Source organism: Rhinatrema bivittatum, chromosome 17 (genome assembly GCF_901001135.1).
Source record: "Rhinatrema bivittatum chromosome 17, aRhiBiv1.1, whole genome shotgun sequence".
Taxonomy (NCBI): Eukaryota; Metazoa; Chordata; class Amphibia; order Gymnophiona; family Rhinatrematidae; genus Rhinatrema; species Rhinatrema bivittatum.
The window spans coordinates 12,649,313-12,670,497 of NC_042631.1; the positions used below are offsets into that span (position 1 = coordinate 12,649,313).

The window sequence follows — 21,185 nt, forward strand, 5'->3', positions numbered from 1 at the left end:
GGTTTCCCGCCCCCCCCTCCCACTGCTACTATTCCAAAGGTCCGCTTTTCCAAGATGTCGGCGTGGGACCCAGGATCACTGTCAACTGGCAAGGAAGTCCTTCTGCTACCAGTGCGTTTCACTAGAAAACAAGATTCCCCAGTGGGGGGGGGGGGGTCACACCTCCCTGATCGGATCAGATGAGAGCAACGGCAGTACAGGGAAAGAGAAGGCAGCTTCACCATCACCTCCTGCACCAGGCAATCCCGCAGCGACAGGCGCAGCAAAAAAATCATTGCTGGGCGTGACCAGGCCATTGCATATGGAGACAACCCCGAGGTCATGGCAGAGACCTAAGTCTAAGAACCTCCAGAGCTGAGGCAAGTGGTGATGTCTGACAGTTCTCCTGAACTGATCAGATAGAGGCCCTGGACTTAAAAAAAAAAAAAATTAAATTAAAATTAGAAACTGCCATGATTGCATCTGTGATTAGGCGAAGTCAGGGGTTGCTTAAACCCACCCCACTGGAAAAACCGTGGCCATCAACCCCACTGCCACATCATTCCCCCATATGGGTAATGGCTGTAGTTTCAGTATCTGCATTGCTTAGGGGGGGTCACCTTGCCTTTAAACAAGGGCTGCTGACTCAGCAGTGGCCGCATCCCTGTTCTGCTATTTTAAGGGGGACAGTTGGCGGAGTTGAGGGTGTTTAAAGCGAGTTGGCATGGTGTTCACTGTTCTGCTGGATCGTTTGCAGCGAGCTGCTGCTGCTGCTCAGTGTCTGCTAGCTTGGTTTTGCATAACGTTGCTGCTCCACCATAGCTGTCAACAGAAGTCACCGTGTGGCCCACTTTTGGTCCTTAAAACTTTACAAGTTTCATTCAAGAGGGTAAAGATCCACCAGAAATTTAAAAGGCATAGTCAACTGGAGTAAAGAGAAACACCTATCTCTTTACTGTCAGTGCTGATAAAACCTCCTGTTTTATCAGCACTGACAGAGGGCCAAGTAAGTTAAGGGTCAAGCATTCCCTTAACTTGCTTAGTCTTCCACAGCTCCCATAGACTGTTTTCATACTGTTGACGTCCAGAACCTATGCTCATGTTTTTACTCATCAATAAGAAATTTCTCCCTCCTCCCCCTCCTCCACGAACAACCTTCCTTCCCCCTCCCCCCCCATTAGCAAACCTCCCTCCCCATGCGCTAGTCTCGCTCTAATAGTGCATACTGCTACTGTTCCTAGTTATGTTATGTTATCCAAGTTGTTCACTCCCTTGTTCATTGTAAGACACATGTTGTCATTGTTTTCTACTTGTTATAATGTAAACCGGAGTGATAAGTAATTCTGTTACCTGAACTTCGGTATAAAAAAAAAGTTATAAAATAAATAAATATGGGTAGGTAGGGGCAGAGCACCATCTGTGGATCATCTATCAGCGAGTTCTGGGTCATCAGGCTGATCGCAGCCTTCTACAAATTACCATTTCTCCGTCAGGAGGGATTGGAGCATCACAATTACGGCAGAGCAGGCTGAACAGCTCTATGCAGTGGTTATGCCGACTGTCAGCTTAATGGTGAGGGTCCCTAAGACTTTGAGAGAATATTGCTGGATGGCAATGGAGGTGTCAGTGTTGCCATCCAGCTCTGGGGCTCTCATAGGAGGAGATTCTGCACTGCCAGGCAGTTCACCTTACTCCAGTGGGAGAAGGCCTACATAGAAACATAGAAATGATGGCAGAAAAGGACCAAACAGTCCAATCAGTCTGCCCAGGAAGCTTATGTTAGCATCAGCCGTGCCATACAGATCTCTCCCATAAAGCTAGGATTAGGGGGTGGCATCTGCCGCGCCGTACAAGTTACCCCCATACTTAGTTTCCCAAACTGTCAAATCAGGGTCCTTGTTGGTTGCTGTCCGAGTCCAATTCCCCGTTACCTCTTGCCGTTGAAGCAGAGAGCAATGTTGGAGTCGCATCAAAAGTATCAGGCTTATTGGTTAAGGGGAGTAACATCCACATCAGCAAGTTACTCCCATGCTTATTTATTTTCCCAGACGTAAAATTGAAACTGGTTGATGGACAGAAGACAGCATGTGATGGTAAATGGAACCTACTCTGAAGCAGAGTGCACAAAAGGATCGGTGTTGGGACCAGTCCTGTTCAATATCTTTGTGAGCGACATTGCAGAAGGAATAGACGGTAAAGTTAGTCTTTTTTGCGGATGGTACTAAGATCTGCAATAGAGTGGATACACCATGGGAAGCTCAACCAGTTTGCTGAGATAAAAGGACAGTTGCCCACAGTGAAATACTCTAATTGTAAAGACATCAACTGTAGCTGAACAAGTATTTAAAGATGGACTTTAATTTTGCCTTAAACTTATCAGTAAATTATTATTTAACACCCAGCACCTGGTCCTGCCTGTTCTTCTGAAGCATCTCCCTCCTGGGGATGCCACGGCTATCACCACACACAAGGGACACACTAAAGTTCTCTCTTACTGTCTGGGCCATAGACGAGAGTCTCCCCCATAGAAAGAATCTCCCGCCCCCGGGATCAAGAGTCGAGCTGGGAAGGAGTCAGCTAACCGGAGCAGTCCCGAAGGTTATAAATATGATTGTGTGCCCTTGGGATGAAACACCCCAGGTAAGGGTTACATAAATTAGCTTGTTTTCCAGGGACTGCCATTTTAAAGTTTTCAGAGTAGAAAGGAGACATTAGTCAGTGCTTCCCCTGTTGCTAATTAGGGATATTAATTTGCCATGCTGAGGAAAGCTCTCAGGGCAGTGAAGGAATGCACATCCTCGGAAGCCTTGCAGAGGTATTAGGAAGCAATCAGAAGGCTGCATTAGGTGCACACTGCAATGTATATCTTTTCCTTCTAAATAGGCTCCTCACTGCCAGATGAAGAATGAAGTAACAGTAAAGACAGCATTTGGGTAAATGCGCACATTAATTCCCATTCCTGGCACACCATCAGCTCCCCCTTTCCCCTGGGTCTTTTACCCCTTTTCCTATCTCTGGCCGTCTCCATGTCTGTCCCAAGCATGCTCAAAGTCGGCCACAGTGATGGACATGCTTGGGACAGACTCTAAGGGGTTGAGTGGTGGGGGGGGGGGGGTGGATAGGAGGAATTTGTGTTGGTTTGTATATGGGAATTTATTTACCCAAACTAGTTGAATTTCAACTGTGCAGAGTGAAAGGGCCATTTTGATTTTTGTCTGCTGTCATTTAACTTTCCACCTGTCAGTGAGAAATTATTTTAAGTCTTGGTCTGGGCTCCCAGAGCCTGCCCAGTGCTGAAATACAGGACAGAGGAGCCCAGCTCCGCTTCACTTTACCATGTTTCTTTCATGTGTCCGTAATATTTATCATAACTCATATCAGGGGGAAAAAAAGCAAGGTAAGATGGAAAGCAGCTAGAAGAAAACATTTGTACAACATTTTTGTTAGATCAATATTCAAAGGCTGAGTAGCAGGAATGGTATTCTTGCAATTCCCTTATTTCTTCAGCAGGTGGCTCTCTTGGCAGTAAAATTAGGGGCTTAAGATTAAAACATAAAAGTTACTGTAAAAGAGTGCAGCGTCCTCCCCCGCCCCAAAAAAAAAACCCAACTAAAAAATGAATATCGAGTGCCACTGATCCTCAGGAACTATAACAGATAATTAGAAACTAAGGCAATGCAAAGTGCTGCTGAAAGGTGTCCTCTTCTCTGCTGTTGAGACCGAGCCTCTCTCCCCCCTCCCCAAAAAAAGTGACAGTACCATAACTGATGCATTGCCAGAGCCATTGGAACAGTTGCAGGAGCTGGGGCCGTGCTTCCTGCTTCAGCAGCGCGAGCCAGGCAGCCGCTGCAGTCCCTGCTAAGGTTTCTGGGCTCTGCTGACTTCAGGGACAGCTGCTGGCAGGCGCCCTGGCTGCTGAGCAAAGCGCACTCACACGCACAGGGGCACCGCGTTTGGCCACACCCAGCCTGTTCATTGTACTGTATACAAAAAAAAAAAAAAAAAAAGGAGGTCTGCACCAAGAAAACTTCTCATCAGCAGGCTTCTGCAGACAGACAGACAGACAGACCGATGTCTCCTCTCGCACGCTTTATCTCTGTCCTAGATCCACAGAAAGTCAGCCCAAGTGCAGGAGAGCTTCCTAAGAGCATCGTGCATCCTAGCCTGGGGATCAGCTCCATCACTTGGGACGGGCAAACTTTTAAGCTTTTGAAAAGGGGGGGGGGGGGGAATCTTATAGCTTTGATTTAAAGAAAACCACATCCTGAAACACGTTTAGCTGAGCAAAATCTCCATATAATTTCCTTTTGGCAATTCCACAAAGTTTGCAGCAATAATATAATTTGCTAGTTTTGTGGCTTTTTGTTTTCTTTTTCTAACTTTAAACGGGCATTTTTTTCAGTCTCAACAGTTGGGATTTTCAGTTGTTTGTGGAGGGTTTATTTTTTTTTGTTTTCACAATGTCAAAGAGCGTTGAACTGGAAGACCTTTCAGCAGGAGCGATCAGCTGCCAGCCTGCTTCAGACTCTGACCTTCTCTCAACAGCCAGCAGCGATGAGCAGCCTGCGGGATGCTGCAGCCCTGAGCTCCGCTCCTCTCACCCTTTGCTGTCTGGTAGGTTTTACCCTTCTCCCATTCCTGCCGAGTTTTTCTGGATTCCTTTACAGCTGCGATGCCGAATGGGTGGGAGCTCAGTTTACCAGGCTCGCCAGTCAGCGGGAGGGAAGTTGCTAAAACATCGACAGCATTTGCCACGGGCTCTGCCACGCTGCTGGCAGAAAAGTGGGATTGCACTAGTAGTGGTAGCAAACTCAGAAGCAAGCAATGAAAAAAAAAAAACACAAAAAAACCCTGCCTAAGTCAAAGTTAAAAAAAAAAAAAATGAAGCTGCATCACAATCCATGAATGTCATGCATTGTTTAATACCTGCCGATTGTTTTTTTGGGGTTTTTTTTTTTACATCTAGCCATTACATTTTACCTTTACTTTTAAACATCAGTGGTACTGTTGTAATGATACCAGGTAGGAGGAACCACAGAGAACAGTCATTTTTAATTTATCATGAGCCCTTGACTTGCAGATTGAATTAACACCGGTTCTGGATCTGGAGTTAAATTTGCCTCATTAAAATGTTCATGTTGGACGCCCAGTGATTTTCTGCATGGGGGGTAATAGCTAATAGCCTCATCTACATGAAATTTACATGTGATGAGTGCTATTGGCTATGCAGGTGTTTGGATGCGCTAATCTCCTTATTGCATTGGGTACCAGTCTAGCGCATCCAAAACGTGCATAAACCTCTGCACTAGGCTGCATCAGCACCCAAGTGTTCACATTTTGCATCTTTTGTACAATGATGAGGATATCCAGAAATAATCACCTGGCTGAGCGGATGTGAGCATGCCCAAGTTGCTGCATGCTTTCCTGAAGTGAACAAAAGAACATCCTGGCAGAAAGATTCAATTTACACTTAACCAAAACCTGTGAATCAGTAAATAAGGGCAGACGAAGTACTGTCAAACTGATAATAAATGCAGCTGTGTTGCAGAAAGGCTGCCCCATGCCTCACTGACCAGACATATTCGGTTTAGAGTTTAATCAGAATATTTAACAATTGTTATGTTTTTAAGTGGTGACCAATAGCCAAGTGCAATGTCCTCACGTGTGACTTAGGAACCTATATTCAGGCAAAAATGTTACCACATGCTTGGAGGGTTCGGTACAATTAAAATCTGGTTTCACTCGTGTGAGAGTCAACAGCTTGGCTTCTCACCACTCTGGCTGAGAACCTTTTTCTTTAGAACCGAGCACATGCCAAAGCTGTTGCTGTTACTCAGTGCTTGTTACAGAAGTAGGTACTAGATTTACGGAATATTCTGGAGGTTGAATGTACATAAAAATTTACAGGGCTGAATTATTTTTTAAAATGGGTGTTGGTACTACGTCTCCATTTCAAATCGATCTGAAAAAGCTAAGCAGGCCTCCAGCTTGCTCACTTACTGCTGTTGATCCGAATCTGAAGGCAATAAGAAGATGATGTACAAACATTCTTTGTGGTGGTCTTCAGTAGGATCACAATGAGGACAATACTGAAAGCAGTTTGTCCGCCTAAATACAGGAATTAAAATCCTGCTGGTCAAACCAACTTGGACTTAGCTGGCTAATTTTTCATCCTGAAAAAAAAAAATAGCCAGATAAGATAGGGGGGAGGGGTGTTCTGGGGTGGAATCAGTTATCTGGCTAAGTTAGAGAGATAAACACCAATTATCCAACTGACATAGCCAGTTGTAACTCTAGCTGGATAAGCTTATCCGGCTAACTTCAATACAGCTGGGTATATTCAGCAGTGCAGCCGTGCCACTAAATAAACTAAGTTTATCCGGCTAACTTTGCTAGCCAGCTGGTGGTGGAAAATGGCATCCGCTCTGGTAATGCAATCTACCAAACTGCCAGTAATGCACCATAGGGACACTTTGCATGGAGCTTCATTTAAATATAGATGTTGTGTGTGCACACATGTCAAAGACTGAGGGACACTCCTGACCCTTCAGTTGCCTGCTGAGAAGGTGCATGCATGTGGGGGGAAAATCGACTTTCTGACCCTTGACAATGGGTCCAAAGCATTTCAATGTATTGTAGCATTAAAGCCTTCCCTCTTGCTTATTAATTTTCTACTTGCAGAAACCCATGTTTTATGCATGTAAATAATAGCTGTCACACAATAGGCAATGTATGTGAAAGTGCATGCCACCCGGATGTGCACAAACTTGTACATGAAATGAAGAGAGGCTGCATAAGTTACATTCTCCAAAAAGGATGTGTGCGTACCGGGCCAATTACCTGAGCGTTTTTCAAAACAAATTCATGCACATAAGTTTGCTTTCAAAATGCTGGCTAAAAGTCTGTGCATACAAGTTACACATGGACTCTAGACCTGCACAGTTGTAAAATGTCATCAATCAGGACCTTAGCACAGGCATATATATATTTTAGATACAGGTGTTCCTGTTACCAAGACAGCTAAATGCTAATATTATTTTAGAAATATTTTGAGAAAATTCAAAATAGCACATCAAAATATTTTACAGTCACAGCAAGAGAAGAGCCCAGATGCAGCCATCCTGGGGGTCGAATGGCTAGATTGCTTTGTGTAGCAGCTGAACATGACAGCTTCAAGAAGGCATGAAAAAAAAAAAAAAACCAAAACATTAATCTTTCCAAATGCCAGTTCAATGGACTGTCATGGGAAGGTAAAGCAAGACTTGAATATCACGGTCAATAGTAAATCTAGAAGTTCAGCAGAGCCCATGAAGACAAACTCCCAAGGCGCTGTTCTAATGACAAAACTATGCCTCCTCCTCTTTCTCCTAAGTGTGTTTGAGAACAATATTTACCTTCTTAGAAGGTACAGCTGTGGTTCATGCCAGTGATAATGGGGTACAGAGCTGATGCAAATTTATACTCAACAAACTTTCCTAATTATTCTTTTCACAAGTCTTATTTTTGGTTCTATTTTCATGCACTGTTGTTCCCCACAGTCCTCTCTCTCTCACATAGGCTTCCCGGTAACTTATCTTCTCTCTTATCTTGACGTTTCACGTATACTTGCATTACCAATGGACTCCAAATCAGAACTAGCAAGTCTGAAATCACACATTTTGCCCTGTGACAATGATAGCAGCTTTTCTTATTTTCTCTTATTACTTAGGAGACACAGCAGCAGAGGTGCTCGTGCTCTCCTTTGGTTGCAATGGGATCCAGAGCAGTACATCTCTATATCCATTATCAGATGGCACAGAAAACTAAATCCAATGCATAATTAAATTCTGGAATTTGTTGCAAGGAGGATGTGGTAAAAGCTGTTAGTGTAGGTGGGTGGTTTAGACAAGTTTCTAATGTCCATAAACCATTATTATGCAGCTTATGCCAGGGACTTGTCCCTGGCATAAGCTGCATGGAATCTATTGACCTTTTGTGATCCTGCCAGATACTTGTGACCTGAATTGGCCACTGTTGGAGATAGGATACTGGGGCTTGATGGACCCTTGATGGCAAAACTTAAGTTCTTATAAAATGTGCGTATCTTTACCCCTCTACATACGTGCGTATGTAGGCTTATGCACAAATATATGCAATGCATTGAAACAATGTATATGAATGCAGTGAACGTGCATAGGTTTCCTACCTTTTTTAAAAATGTGTGCATATATTTTACGTGCAAAAGTAAAGTAGGACTTATTTGCGTATTTTGGGATTTACGCACATAAATCGGCCGATTTTAAAATGTGAGCGCATGAAGGAAATTAGCAGTTTTACTAATAACTCCATCAGTTCACCCAGTTTTTCTCCAAGTCATCGAGACCTTCCTGGTTTTTTGGCCTGAACTCCCTCGGGTTCACCCAAATCTTCCACCCGGTCAATCATACACAATAAATTAGCTTAATATCACTTATGCAAGATAATTAGCAGGTGTAAAAAGACACAAGCTGGAAAATGTTCCCATGTGCTCTTGCAATAGCAACTTATATGCTCAAGTATTGGCCCCGTTCCAGCACAGCCCTAGTCTGCCCCTTTCTCATGTGCATATATGTGCGTGCAAAAGTGAATATGCACATGTATTTTCTACTTTTATAAAATACTGAATTCGCGAGCAGAGGCTTCTTTACGTCTGCATAGGCTAATTTCCATGCATGTAAATTTCTGAAAATTCACCTGAATATCTTTTGGAAGAGGGCTATTCCTTCTTGCCCCTTTGGACTTCTAGCTCAGTCAGAACTGGGGCTGTGATCCAGGACCATGGGCCTTCATTTGCGACTTCCTGGGGCATTTTTTTCCCCAGCTTTCCCTGCACCAGGGCTCCTTCCAGAACCCTGCAATCATGGACCCTAAGTACAGCCACCAACAATTTCTATTGTGCCATAAAACTTAGACTTTCTCCCTCCCACAGGGCCTGTGAATTCTGCCTCTACAGCATCTCCAACCTTAGCTGGCCCGGGAAGGAGAAGATCTGACCCACCTAGCAGCGTACGGGCCTGCCATTGGGCTGGCACCATCTAACATTCTTTTAGCTGTAAAATGCTCAGAAGTTCTATCATTTTACCAGAACATTCAGTGGTGTAAAGTTCTAGTCACCATGTTGCTTCTGAAGTGAACTGGATCCTTTGGAGGTTGCGATAGTTTTTCTTGCACTAACCTAAGAATAAGAGAACGATATTCTACAGCAGATTCCAACACAAACGAACATCCTCCTCTTTGAATACTTATGACGTTTGGTCCAAGAGGGTTCTGTTTTCTCCCGGATAATGGCGAGGGAAATTTTCAAAGCCATTTACAGAGGTAAATAGCGATTTATCCACATAGGTCAACCAAAAAATGCCCTCACTCAATTCAGCTATACAACAGGTGTATTTTCAACTGCATTTGGGCATTCCTGAGGGAATGTTTTGGGCGTAGTCATAAGACAATGGGTGTAGATTGTATTTTCAAATCTACCCATTTCACATGAAAAATCTACCCATAGAAAAAGCAAGCAAAAGTCCTTGGCTACACAGTTAGAAAACTGCAAAAATTGCATTTTCTTCAAGCACATAACCTTGTAGGGAAAATTTTATTCCGTCAATAAGGAAATCCAAACCATGGAGAAGTCTGATGGCAGGCAAAGTATACATTACTATTCTGGACAATCATGTATCAGACCCACTGAATTAAACATCTCTTGCTCATCACCAATAAAATTATCATCATCTCTAGATTTTCAATGCACTGCTTACTAAAATTAAGGAAAAACCTTGTCTTCAGTCCTAGGAATAAAACTTACTTTTTAGTTGCAGTCTTAGCTCTAGCAGGTCATTCATCTAATTTATTTGTTTTAGGTTCTGCTTTTTCAGGCACTTCAAAGTGGATTACATTCAAGTACTGTAGGTATTTCCCTATTTTCAGAGGATTCACAATCTAAGGGGTACATTTTCAGCATCATGCACATAAAAATTAGCATATATGTATTCACAATCATTTTATAAATATCAAATGTACGCTCGTTCTTTACATTTCACACACACACACACACACACATGTGTGAAAGAAAGGGATGGTCTAGGGTCGTACTGGGACTGTTTTAGAAGACTCTTATGCACATATTTGGCAATCTCCATAATTTTACACTTGCTAATTATCTTGGGAAATTGATAGACTTGTTCTGGTGTACAGTACACCGGGTACTCTTGACTGGGTGCGAGATCTGAATGAACTAGGAGGAGTTCAGGCTGAAGAGCCAAAAGGGTCTTGATGATGTGGAGAAGGATTGCGTGAACTGGTGGAGGAATTGGAAAACTGGTCATTTCAATTACGTGCACATGTTTTAAAATACACCGATGTCCACACTTAGATCAGGTTTTATGTGAGCAAGTTCTACCTTTTTTTGCGCATATATTTTAATTTTAAATTTAGTAAGAAAAGGACACACATTCAATACATTGAAATACTTGCTTTCCATACATTCCATGTTTTGGTGCATAGGCTTACATACATGCGTATGTGGGGGTTAAACATGCATGCATTTTATAACACGCGCATATCTGATATTGCTAATTTCGTAGTATTTCACGACTATTTGATTTTCCTTTCAATTAGTTGCTTTTCCTCTCTCAAAGGCTATAGGTCCAGATGCACAACAATGATTTGACTTGGCGTGGAGGATTAGCCCAGTGGTTACAGCAGTGGGCTATAAACCAGGGAAGCAAAGATTCAAATCTCACCGCTATTCCTTGTAATCATAGGCAAGTCACTTCACCCTCCATTGCCTCAGGTATGATGGAGATCTACAATAGTATTTATAACTCTTGTGCATATCCTACATTTCAAATATTATAGACATGATTCACTAAGGCTTTTCTCCTATTCTTTGTCTAATGGAAAAAAAAAAAAAAAGCTTTGTAAACAAGCCTTAAGTAACATACATTATTACAGATTTTTATTTTTTTTATGGATAATGAAATAGCTATGAACATCTAAGAGAGGTGCTGTCATTATTAATTCTTACTTCACCTGGGAGGCTAAATGGAACTGTTCTATATGATTAATGTCAAAGTCTGATATTAAGGGTCTATAGCAGATGAAATATAATAGAGCTGTAGACTTTTATACACATTCACAAATATTGGATACTTTGCTACTTTAGAAGCTACATTGATCTGATGTGATGCCTGATAGTGATAGATGAAAAAAGGAGAGACACACATTGTGGTGTCACAAGATGTGACAAGAGTTATAATAGAAGTGAAAGGGCACTGTATTCACTAGTTCTACCATTTATGAACTGGCAAAGTTTGCATGTTTGCCATTACAAAGTAATACCAGGTAGTGATAGTAAAGAAGTCCTGTTTCTTTTATTCACTGCATCTCAATGTCCATAAAAGCAGAAAGAACAAAATGGGATTATTATCAAGAAGTAATTGGCCAAACTGATCAAGTGATCTCATTTCAGCACAGCAATGGACTCCTCTGTATAGAGAAGGTCTTCTTCTGGAGGCATCTTATAGTTAGTAGAATGGGAATCCAAAATGGCAGCATAGGAATGACAATAAAGACCAGTTGACCCAGCCAGTCTTCCCAGATGTTTTCTCTCTGGTTTAATCTACCACTTTGGGTAGATGAGAATAAACATTTACATTACCTAAATCAATACCAGCTCTTGCCAACCCCATATCCACCACCATCACCACAACTGTCCCAAGTAAGTCCTTCATCTCTTCTACCAGTTACTCCCCAGTCCCCCACCAGCCTTTTACCACCATGCTCTGCGCCTGTCCCGAGAATTTTCAAAATTCTGCCACCGTTTCCATTCCCACTACAGCAATACTTCAGTATATGTTTCTGCAATTGTATCCATATATTGAAATTCCATATCTCAAAATTCATTTTCCCCAGATTTCCATTATAAACTTGGAGATGCATTCCTAAGGGGGGGGGGGGGGGTGGAACCCAGACAAGCGGTATCTAAAACAAAGAATTTTTAAAATGTTTCATCTCCTAATTTGAGATTGGGATAGGAGAAAGTGGACATTCTCTTAAACATCGGCCTTTTTTTTTTTTTTTTTTTTAAATCACAGTCATCATCCTGAAGATATTAGAAGACGCTGGTGACTGGAATACTTGATTGCTGAAATTCCTATGTCTAATGTTTGGGGTGTCCTTGATGCGCTTTTATAAAACAGCATTTTTAATTTTTTTTTTTTTAAACAGGAGAAAGGAGTGTGCCAGCCATTAACCTTTTATTTTTTTTAGCTTTTTATTTTTCCAAACTCAAACAACAGTAACACAGGAAGTCTATTTTAGCAGAGTTCATCTTTTATGTTTATGCTACGCGCTAGAAACATTGCAAAAGCAAAGATCAAAACATGTTTCTAAATAGTTATTTTTATATTTCAAGGGGATATGGAAGCAGGGCTGTGATTATTTAAACTTTATGAAATCTCTGTGATCCATGAAGTTTCTAAACCTGGACTATAGACACAGAATAGAAACTGTGCTAATGCTTAAAGAATAAAGTTTGACAGCACAGAGCACGGAAATCTGAAGGTTTCAGGTATTGTTTAGAAACTTGTGAAACTGCTGGTTTATCTGGCTTGTACTGGTGTAGAGGTTCCCAAACCTGTGCTGGAGGACACCCAGCCAGTCGGATTTTCAGGATATCCACAATAAACATGCACGAGAGAAATCTGCACCAATGTGAATGAGACGTTAAACTATCATTCCAGTAAGTTTAGAATTTATCACGTTACGATAAACTCACAGCCCAGTCCAAACCTAGTCTTCTTTTGCCTCCTACAAGGCACGCAGAGACTTTTGCGTGCTTGTATACAAAGGTTGGTGTGCTGGGGAAGCCTCCTTCCTTGAATCTCAAAGCCTCGTTACACAATTTCTTGCTTTCTGCTGTCGCATAAGCCTTTCCCTCAACTTCTTGACTGATGGCGTTTCTGGAATATTGTTCCTGTGACATCACCGCCCACTTGACAAGCAATACAGATGGGCAGTGCTCATCTTCCAGTTGGCAGCGTCAGCCTCTAATGTTACATGTTCTCTTTGTTCTCAGAGTTGTGAGTTACCAACACTAAATCATCCTATCCACTTTAATCATGAGCTATTGAATTTGATGGCCACTATCAAAAAACCCAACTCTAGGGGCTTCCTGCATGAACAACAGTGCCTAAATACTATCTTCATGCTTTTAAGCAATTTAAGGTGTGCCAGAACTTCCAAGGATTTAATCTACCATGCATAATTATGACTACAAGCTAGGTGGACCCTAAAGGTAGATTCTACAGAATCAGATGGACTAGGACACAAGATGTACTGCCTTTTTAAATTAGAATCCTCCTGATAACTGCTTAATATTTAAAAATTAGAATTGAAATATTTAAAAGCCCTGATATGGATACAGTTTTTGCCTGCAATAGCAACAATTCTCCTGGAACAGGGCATTGACTATTGCTCAGTGCCCTGTTTGGGTTAAAGTATCTTCATTTAATCCCAGGACCTGTGAGTAGGTGGTTACACTTAAAGGCTAATTTCTCTGTACTGCACGATTCACTATAATTAGCAGATCCCCATGGAGCTCTTAAATTGTTGCTAATTCAGTGCTTGCTGTGACACTTCTAAGGTTGCCCTTACTCTCAATCGGGCTGGACGCGCGTTTCAACGCGCTAGCATTACCCCTTTTCAGTAGGGGGCCAAAAATGTGCGTCCGATACCCCGAACCTAATAGCGCCTGCAACATGCAAATGCATGTTGCGGGCGCTGTTAGGTATTCCCGTGCGATTCAGAAAGCAAAATGTGCAGCCAAGCCACACATTTTGCTTTCAGAAAATAATTCGGGCACCGGGAAAGTGCACAGAAAAGCAGTAAAAACTGCTTTTCTGTGTACCCTCCAACTTAATATTATGGCGATATTAAGTCGGAGGCCCCGAAGGGTAAAAAAAGTAAAAAAAAAAAAAATATATATGAAGTCGGCCTGCGGCTGTTGGGTCGAAAACCGGACGCTCAATTTTGCCAGAGTCCGGTTTCCGAGCCCGTGGCTGTCAATGGGCTCGAGAACCGACGCCGGCAAAATTGAGCGTCGGCTGTCAAACCTGCTGACACCCGAGGCTCTGGTCCAAAAGGAGGCACTAGGGACGCGCTAGTGCCTGTTTTTACCGCCGGGCCTCATTTAAATACAGAATCGCGCGCACAGGAGAGTGGGTGTTCGCCTGCTCTCCTGCGGACTTTATTGTATCGGCCCGAATGTGTCTTGACCAACTATGCCAAAGCAGAGGATCTTACTGTTCAGTTGTGATACGGTTTCTTTCACTATTTTCCATGTTTGGATTTTGTTACCAAACCACCTTGCAAGCCTTTGATCAGTTACCACAAGCAGCTAGCTGACAGCACCAACACTGTTGATCTAATTGGACCCAGGGCGGCACAGCATAGCCAAGGCAATAAAACCTTTCAATGCAAACAAATCTGATAGTTGATCGCCTTTTTCATTTTCTGTAACAAGTGTGGGGGACATGGAGATTGTTAGTATAGTGATATTTGAGAGTCATGGCTACTATTGAAATCCTATGGAGTGAATTTTCAAAGGAGTTATGCATAGATCTGGGCAATTTTCAAAAATGCCTCTGGTGAATCATGGATCATTGGTCACAAGAGTTCTAGATCATACATTTTTAATCAGCCCATTTCTAACTAGTGTCATAAAGCTCCCAAAAAGAGACCTGTCATCTCTTCATCTAGATACAGGTCATAAAGACAAGATCTTTTGACGTCAACTCACATTTCTACTGCTTTTAGTGCCCACTCTCTATTGACATCTGTAATTGTCCATTAACTGCCATTAATCAAGTTTACTTAGGGAATAGCCACTGCTATTAATTGCATCAGTAGCATGGGATCTTCTTAGTGTTTGGGTAATTGCCAGGTTCTTGTGGCCTGGTTTTGGCCTCTGTTGGAAACAGGATGCTGGGCTTGATGGACCCTTGGTCTGACCCAGCATGGCAATTTCTTATGTTCTTATGTCTATGTACATCATTAGCCTTTTTTTTTTTTTTTTTTTTTTTTTTTTTTTTAAAGGTAGTCCTAGAATTGTCCTTTTTTTTATGCTATGCTGGACTGATATGTACTTGTCTGCTCTAATTAGATTTTCTTCACTCAGGCTGCTATTAATTCTATCTTTTGGATTACTCTGTTAAATAGAAGTGTTAAATCATCACAAGAGATGAAAAAATGGCCCGGTCTTGCCATCTTTCTCACTTTGGTGTTGGCACTGGCAGTGAAAAATAGGTTGTCTCAGTTCTCATCGGGTAGGTACATTCTGCTACGGCCTTTGATGCTACCGGATAGGACTGCTAATTAGAAAAAAAGCTTCCTTTCATCTTTCATCCTGAGAAAATCTAATAGCATTGCAGACAAAGGCCAGGAACTTGATGAACATTCGCTCATTCACTGGAAGAGAAGCCTGATCATTTATTAAAGTATTGCTTGACAGTACTAAAATTTCCACTGTCATTAAACATGACGTATGATTCTACTGGCCCAAAACCCACAATAAATTGACTGTTTACAAACCCCCAAAATTACTTTAACAACCTTGAAAATCAAAAAAGCATTTAAGTTCTATTGGTCTAAAATTTTGAGACGTTTGTGGGTATTTTAGGTCTAATGGTTTAGGAATAGCCTTCTCACCCTGAAAGGCAGAGATCTGGCTCATTTCCTTTCTCTGCATAACCGTTTTCCCTGAGCCTGCTTTTGTTCTAGTTGATTTGTGGAATGAAACGTGCCAGTGAATACAAAGATGACTTAAGAACATAACGTTTGACACGATTATTGACGAGTATTTGTTTTATTGCTCTGACAAATCTGATTGTAAGGCTTTTCTTTTGTGCAATCATTTAATAAAAAATATTTAAATAAAAAAAAGAACATAACGTTTTGACACAGTCCACATTTATCTTTGCAGGCAGTCACGACCTAACTTGAAATTTAGGGGTGGGGGTGGAGGGCATGGGAGGAGGGTCTATTGGTTTGATCGTTTGATTCGCATTCAGAAGTCTTCCCCTTTGCTGCTTGCTCTCTGTACAACCATGGGGAAGTCAAACTTTGGAAGAGTTACCTGGTTTGCCCCGGGTTTCCATTTCATCTAAGTTCAGGGGAAGGAAAAATGTTTTCCACAGGAAAAACCTGCACCAGCCAGCAAAAAGATGTGCAGAAATAGTACAGGACTTTAGCCAAATTTAAGAATTTGGCCCCAAAGGCAAGAGTCCCATGGTGTGTTTCGCACAATGATTTTATTTGTGGGGAGGAAGGAGGTATTTTTCTGTTCCAGAAGTTTCAGGAAATGAAAGCCTTGGGCACACGATAATCTGTTTCAAACTGTGCATGTCAAGCGATTGCCATGTTAATACACCAGAAGGGAGGGGTACAGACTATGAACTAAATGGGGGACCCTGAAAGCTCAACTGCTCAGGAGGGTGGAGTGCAAATGAGAAAGCTAGCAAAACCTAGCTGTATAAGAACCGTCCTGTACGTCCTATAGGTGGTCACATTCTCCGGTTGGCAGTAATGATATATCCCTGGAAGCATGCAGTCAGCAAAAACCAGGCAGACTGGATGGGCCAGCTGGTCTTTTTCTGGCATCTTCTACTACGTTACTATAAATGCAGAAAGATTCAACAAATAATTCAGTAAAAAGATCTCACCTGCAACTTATCACCTGCAACGCTATTAATGACTCTTATTTTTAATGTGAATTGTGCAAACACATTGGCATTCAGGCTTTTTGTACATTTTTTGGCTTAAATTTTTCCCAATCCTTAAATCTGAACCTCTCTGCCTATTCCGAATAGAACCTAATTAAAAATAAGATGTTTGCCTTAATCTGAATTTGCTGCTTAATGCTTGAAGAAAATACATCGCATGATGATCGATGATTGTCCAGTTTGCAGTCTGAAACCTGTTTCTGAATGCATTGTGTGAATAAAGTTTTTACTAAACATTTTGTTTCACCATAGACAAAGTGAGAGAAAAGCGTTTAGTGAAAAATCCCTTTAGTACATCTGCCACAAACTGTAGAAAAATATTTATCACTAGTGAGGAGTAATGGTCCAAAAGTACGTGTACAATGTTGGAATGGTTTGTTCCAAGCTACGCCTTGCAGTCTTCCCAGGATTTTCAATTATCAGCTTCAGTGGGATATGGAATTAGGTTGCATCGTTTTCATTAAAAGAACTACATAAAGGCTGTCAAAAAATTAAAATATTACATAAAACTGGAGACACTGCGGAGCCCTGTGGTACGCCTCATGTCACCCTCTTCTAATCGATACATAGATTTTCAAATAAGTAGAGAGTAAGGGTAAATTTCCAGACAGCCAGTATAAGGAAATCAGTAAAAACATGCGTTAAGTTGCATCAATCATCAAAGCAGACTTACACACTTAAATCCGCTTTGAAAATTATAATCACGCGAGCAAACCCAACGCGCGCCAAGTTACCCGTGATCTTTTCAGGACACAATCCATGCACGTTTAGTTTCTGTGCACACATTCTAAAATCAAAACGATGTCCGTAAATTCGAACTCCACCATGGAACAAGTATTCTGTGTGCACATAAAAGCAGGCGCAGACCCTGGTTATGTGCACATTTTCATGCAGACAAACCCCCTCATAATGTAATAAGCCATTTGTGCACTGAATCCTTGTGAAAATTCAACACCATAAATAGGGGTAGACTAGATAGTGTTTCTCATTTCATCAGATCTTTCTCAATATTTTTAAATAAAAGCTAGCTGGAGCCGGTCCGTTAAGACAGTCTGAGGCTCTGTGTCATAAACTCTATCACACCATGTCTGGATACTTTTCCCATGGAAAATAATGTTTACACGTAGGTTTTCCTCTCCCAATTTAAAACACCCCCTGCCCCCTCACCGGGAACAGCTCCTTCTAATGTGGCTAAAAGTGTGCACATAAATGGATTATGACAATGGTCCTCCAACTGGAAAGCAAGGGCATTGATAGCTGAGGTCGGTGTCAAATTCTAGCCATAGCACGGGCAATTCTTCAGCTCGCTATGGAGATCAAGGTGAAAATATTTCAAGGGTTTTTAGTTCAAACCAAGAACTTGTTATTTAAGTGGGATGTACAGTCATCCAATTTTATTGTTTTTCTTTTGACCTTTTAGAACTTGAATCACAAATGAAAGGTAGGCTGCCGTCTCTCCTGAAATCCGGCGTGCGTGTTCCCTGCTGTGTAATTATCTTTGCATTAATCTGTCAGTCACTGGAAGCACAGCTAATCCGGTCAGGATTAGTGCCCAGTCACAGCTTTTCACCCACCTGACCTGCCTGTTTGCTTGCCTCTGCTGCTGCCGCTGGCAGATCGAATCCCGATAACGTTACAGGTGTAGTAACGGTTCACTATATTACACAGTCTCCATTTAACAATGTCAGGTGCTTTCCCGCTACATCTGATCATGAGTCGTTAAATGCCAATGCTTGCTCTTGATTTAAAGCGAAAATGTTCACAGGCCTACATCACTGTGCTTGATACAGAGGTGCTCGACAATCTGAGAGTGCTACCTGCCATGGAGCAAGTTTAGTTTAGTTTATAAAAAAAAAAATGTATATACACCGCATATATCATATAAATATCGAAGCGGTTTACAATAAAAACATACAAAATAATCATAACAGACCTGAGCACACAGACAAAGAAATACAATGTACAAACGGTAAACAAACCCTGCCTGTTATTCATTAAAGGCTTTATAGAGGTAGGTTTTTAACGCTCTTTTGAATGTTTTCACACAAGGCTCAGTTCTAATTTCATCTGGGAGGGAATTCCAAAATAGTGGGCCTGCTGCAAAAAAGGCGCAATCCCTAGTGATATTTAGACAAGCTAGTTTTACTGATGGTACTTCAAGATGATACTTCTGCGTCAAACGTAATGATCTGGGGGGGAGGGCCATAAACTTTCAGGATAGAACTAATCCAGCTGCGATGGTCTAAGTTTAGTAAAAATGAAAAACGGTCACAGCAATCCTTATACATAACGCCATTTAATAGGGAGCCAGTGAAGGCTGGCCAGTACTGGGGTAATATGGTCTCTCATTTTAGAGCCAGAGAGAATGCGTGCTGCTGCATTCTGGGTCAGCTGGAACGGTGGTAGTGGGCTGTAAAGGAGTACAGAATAAAGGCCAGTGACCGAAGGACCGGGCAAAGATCGTACGGATCCAGCAGAGGATGGAGTTTCTTGATCAGCTGGAGTTACAAAAAAGGAAGACTTAACCATCGCAGCTCAAAGAAGAGATTGGTATCAAGGACCATCCCAAGGCTCCATGCCTGCAGATTCACTGGTGAAAATGCGAAGGTAGATCAACATTCGGAGGGAACTTACGGAGGATAAGTATCTCAGGGTTTTTTGTATACATAGCAAAAGCGTATTATGGATAAGCCCTGATTCACGTGTCTAAAAGTTTCTGACCATGATTGGGTGTAGGGGATGAAAAACTGAACATCATCGGCGTAAATCCTGTAATTTATGCTGAAGGAACTGAAAATTTTGCAAATGGGGCAAGAATTAGCTAGCAGTAATATGGTAATATGCTCTATAGTAGCTAACTACTGTTATCTACTTTTGGGTTTATCTTAAATATACGACATCATAGATACCTATATATGCTGAATTCTCTTATAGCCTTTGGATGTAGTCAAAAGGACATCTTATGATCATGCCACCATTACCCTTCCCTTTGCAGCAATAGCTCTGGCACATATTCATTTATACTCCCGCTAGCAAACCTCAAATATCAACTCCTCTCTTCTTTAAGTGACACCTTGGCCCCAAAAATCATATAAATTATCTAACCCAGTGGTTCTCAACCCAGTCCTGAGGACAAACTCAGTCAAAGCGATTTTCTGGATATCCATAGATTTGCATGCCGTGCCTCCATTACATCTGTCCCGGAAATTTTCACCGTGGATATCCTGAAAACCACTGGCTGGGTGTGGCCTAAGGACTGAGTTGAGAACAAATGCCTCAGACTATGAAACTTTCGGATCTTAAAGCTTTTCATTGCTTTGAGTCCCATCCGCTGATCCCCTTACACCCCCCCCCCCCCCCACACACACACACACACACACACCACCGACACAATCATTCTGCACAACAGAGACAGTGAAGAACAAGAGTCCAGGACAGAGATGGCCATCAGCCATCAGCTTCTCTCCTTCAATGTTCAGTCAGAGAGAGAGAGAGAGAAGCCGATAGTGTTTGGTGACGTTTTGTAGGAGTGCTTTAATGTTAATATTAAGGAAGTATATTTAAAGCTTCCCTTGTCTGGAGAATGATAAACCAGAGTGTGACGCTCCAGGACTTTATCAGCTCTCCCTGAAGCAGCTGCGGATGTGCTGAAGGGTAACGGCTACTTCATCTGGCGAAACATCAGAAGACAGGAACTGAGAAACTGTTATATTTTGATGATTTTCCTTATCTGCACAGAACATTCGATTGCCTGAATTCCACCAACATTAGAGAGAATTCACTGCATTTAGCGTGTTTTACGGAATGGGTTTGTACTTTGATAGCCCTCTTAAGTTGCACTATTTGCCTTTGTAACACAAAGGAGCATAAAATGGAAAATAAGGACGACTGGCCTTGCAGGGGTAACCTGTATTGTCGATGTTATGGCAATAAAAATCATTTTTATTCAGCGGCTCGCTCATGCCAGCTCCGCGTTGGTAATGCTGTACTTCCGACGCGGCAGGACACTCCCAAAGTCAGTAAATAGAACTGCTCCTCCGTGCACGGCAGATTCAACTTTCCTAGACTTCTCAATTAATTACAGAAGTGCTGTGGGGCCTCCACACTAAAATAAAATGCATGCTCATAAACCAAAGATCATTGCATTTTAGGGAAGAGTAGGGAAATGTTTTCATTTGAGTTAGTTTTTGCACCAGTTTTAATTCTTTTTGTTTGTTTGTTTGTTTTGTGGGCCTCCCCTCCCCCATTTTTTTCCTTTTTATTCGTTTTGGAAAACTGCACACACTATTTCCACATTTTGGTTGGGATTACAATTCATTTTAAAAATGCATAAAACACTCCTATTTATTTTACCCCCCGCAGTGGGTCTCACAGTCTTTGCACACAATGGGGCAGATTTTTCAAAGAGATATG

At 41.9% G+C, this 21,185-nt stretch overlaps 1 protein-coding gene and 1 long non-coding RNA gene across 2 annotated transcripts in view; one reads left to right on the forward strand and one right to left on the reverse strand.

Moving 5' to 3' along the window:
• The window catches only part of LOC115079183, a 267,455-nt gene that overhangs the window by 217,776 nt on the left and 28,494 nt on the right, over positions 1 to 21,185 (reverse strand). The gene's annotated exons all lie outside the window — the stretch shown is intronic.
• ANO3 (anoctamin 3) overlaps positions 4,222 to 21,185 on the forward strand; it is a 206,927-nt gene continuing 189,963 nt past the window's right edge. The window contains exon 1 of the mRNA XM_029582392.1: positions 4,222 to 4,593. Coding sequence (XP_029438252.1) covers positions 4,440 to 4,593 — 154 coding nt within the window. The 5' untranslated portion in view covers positions 4,222 to 4,439. The remainder of the gene's footprint in view (positions 4,594 to 21,185) is intronic.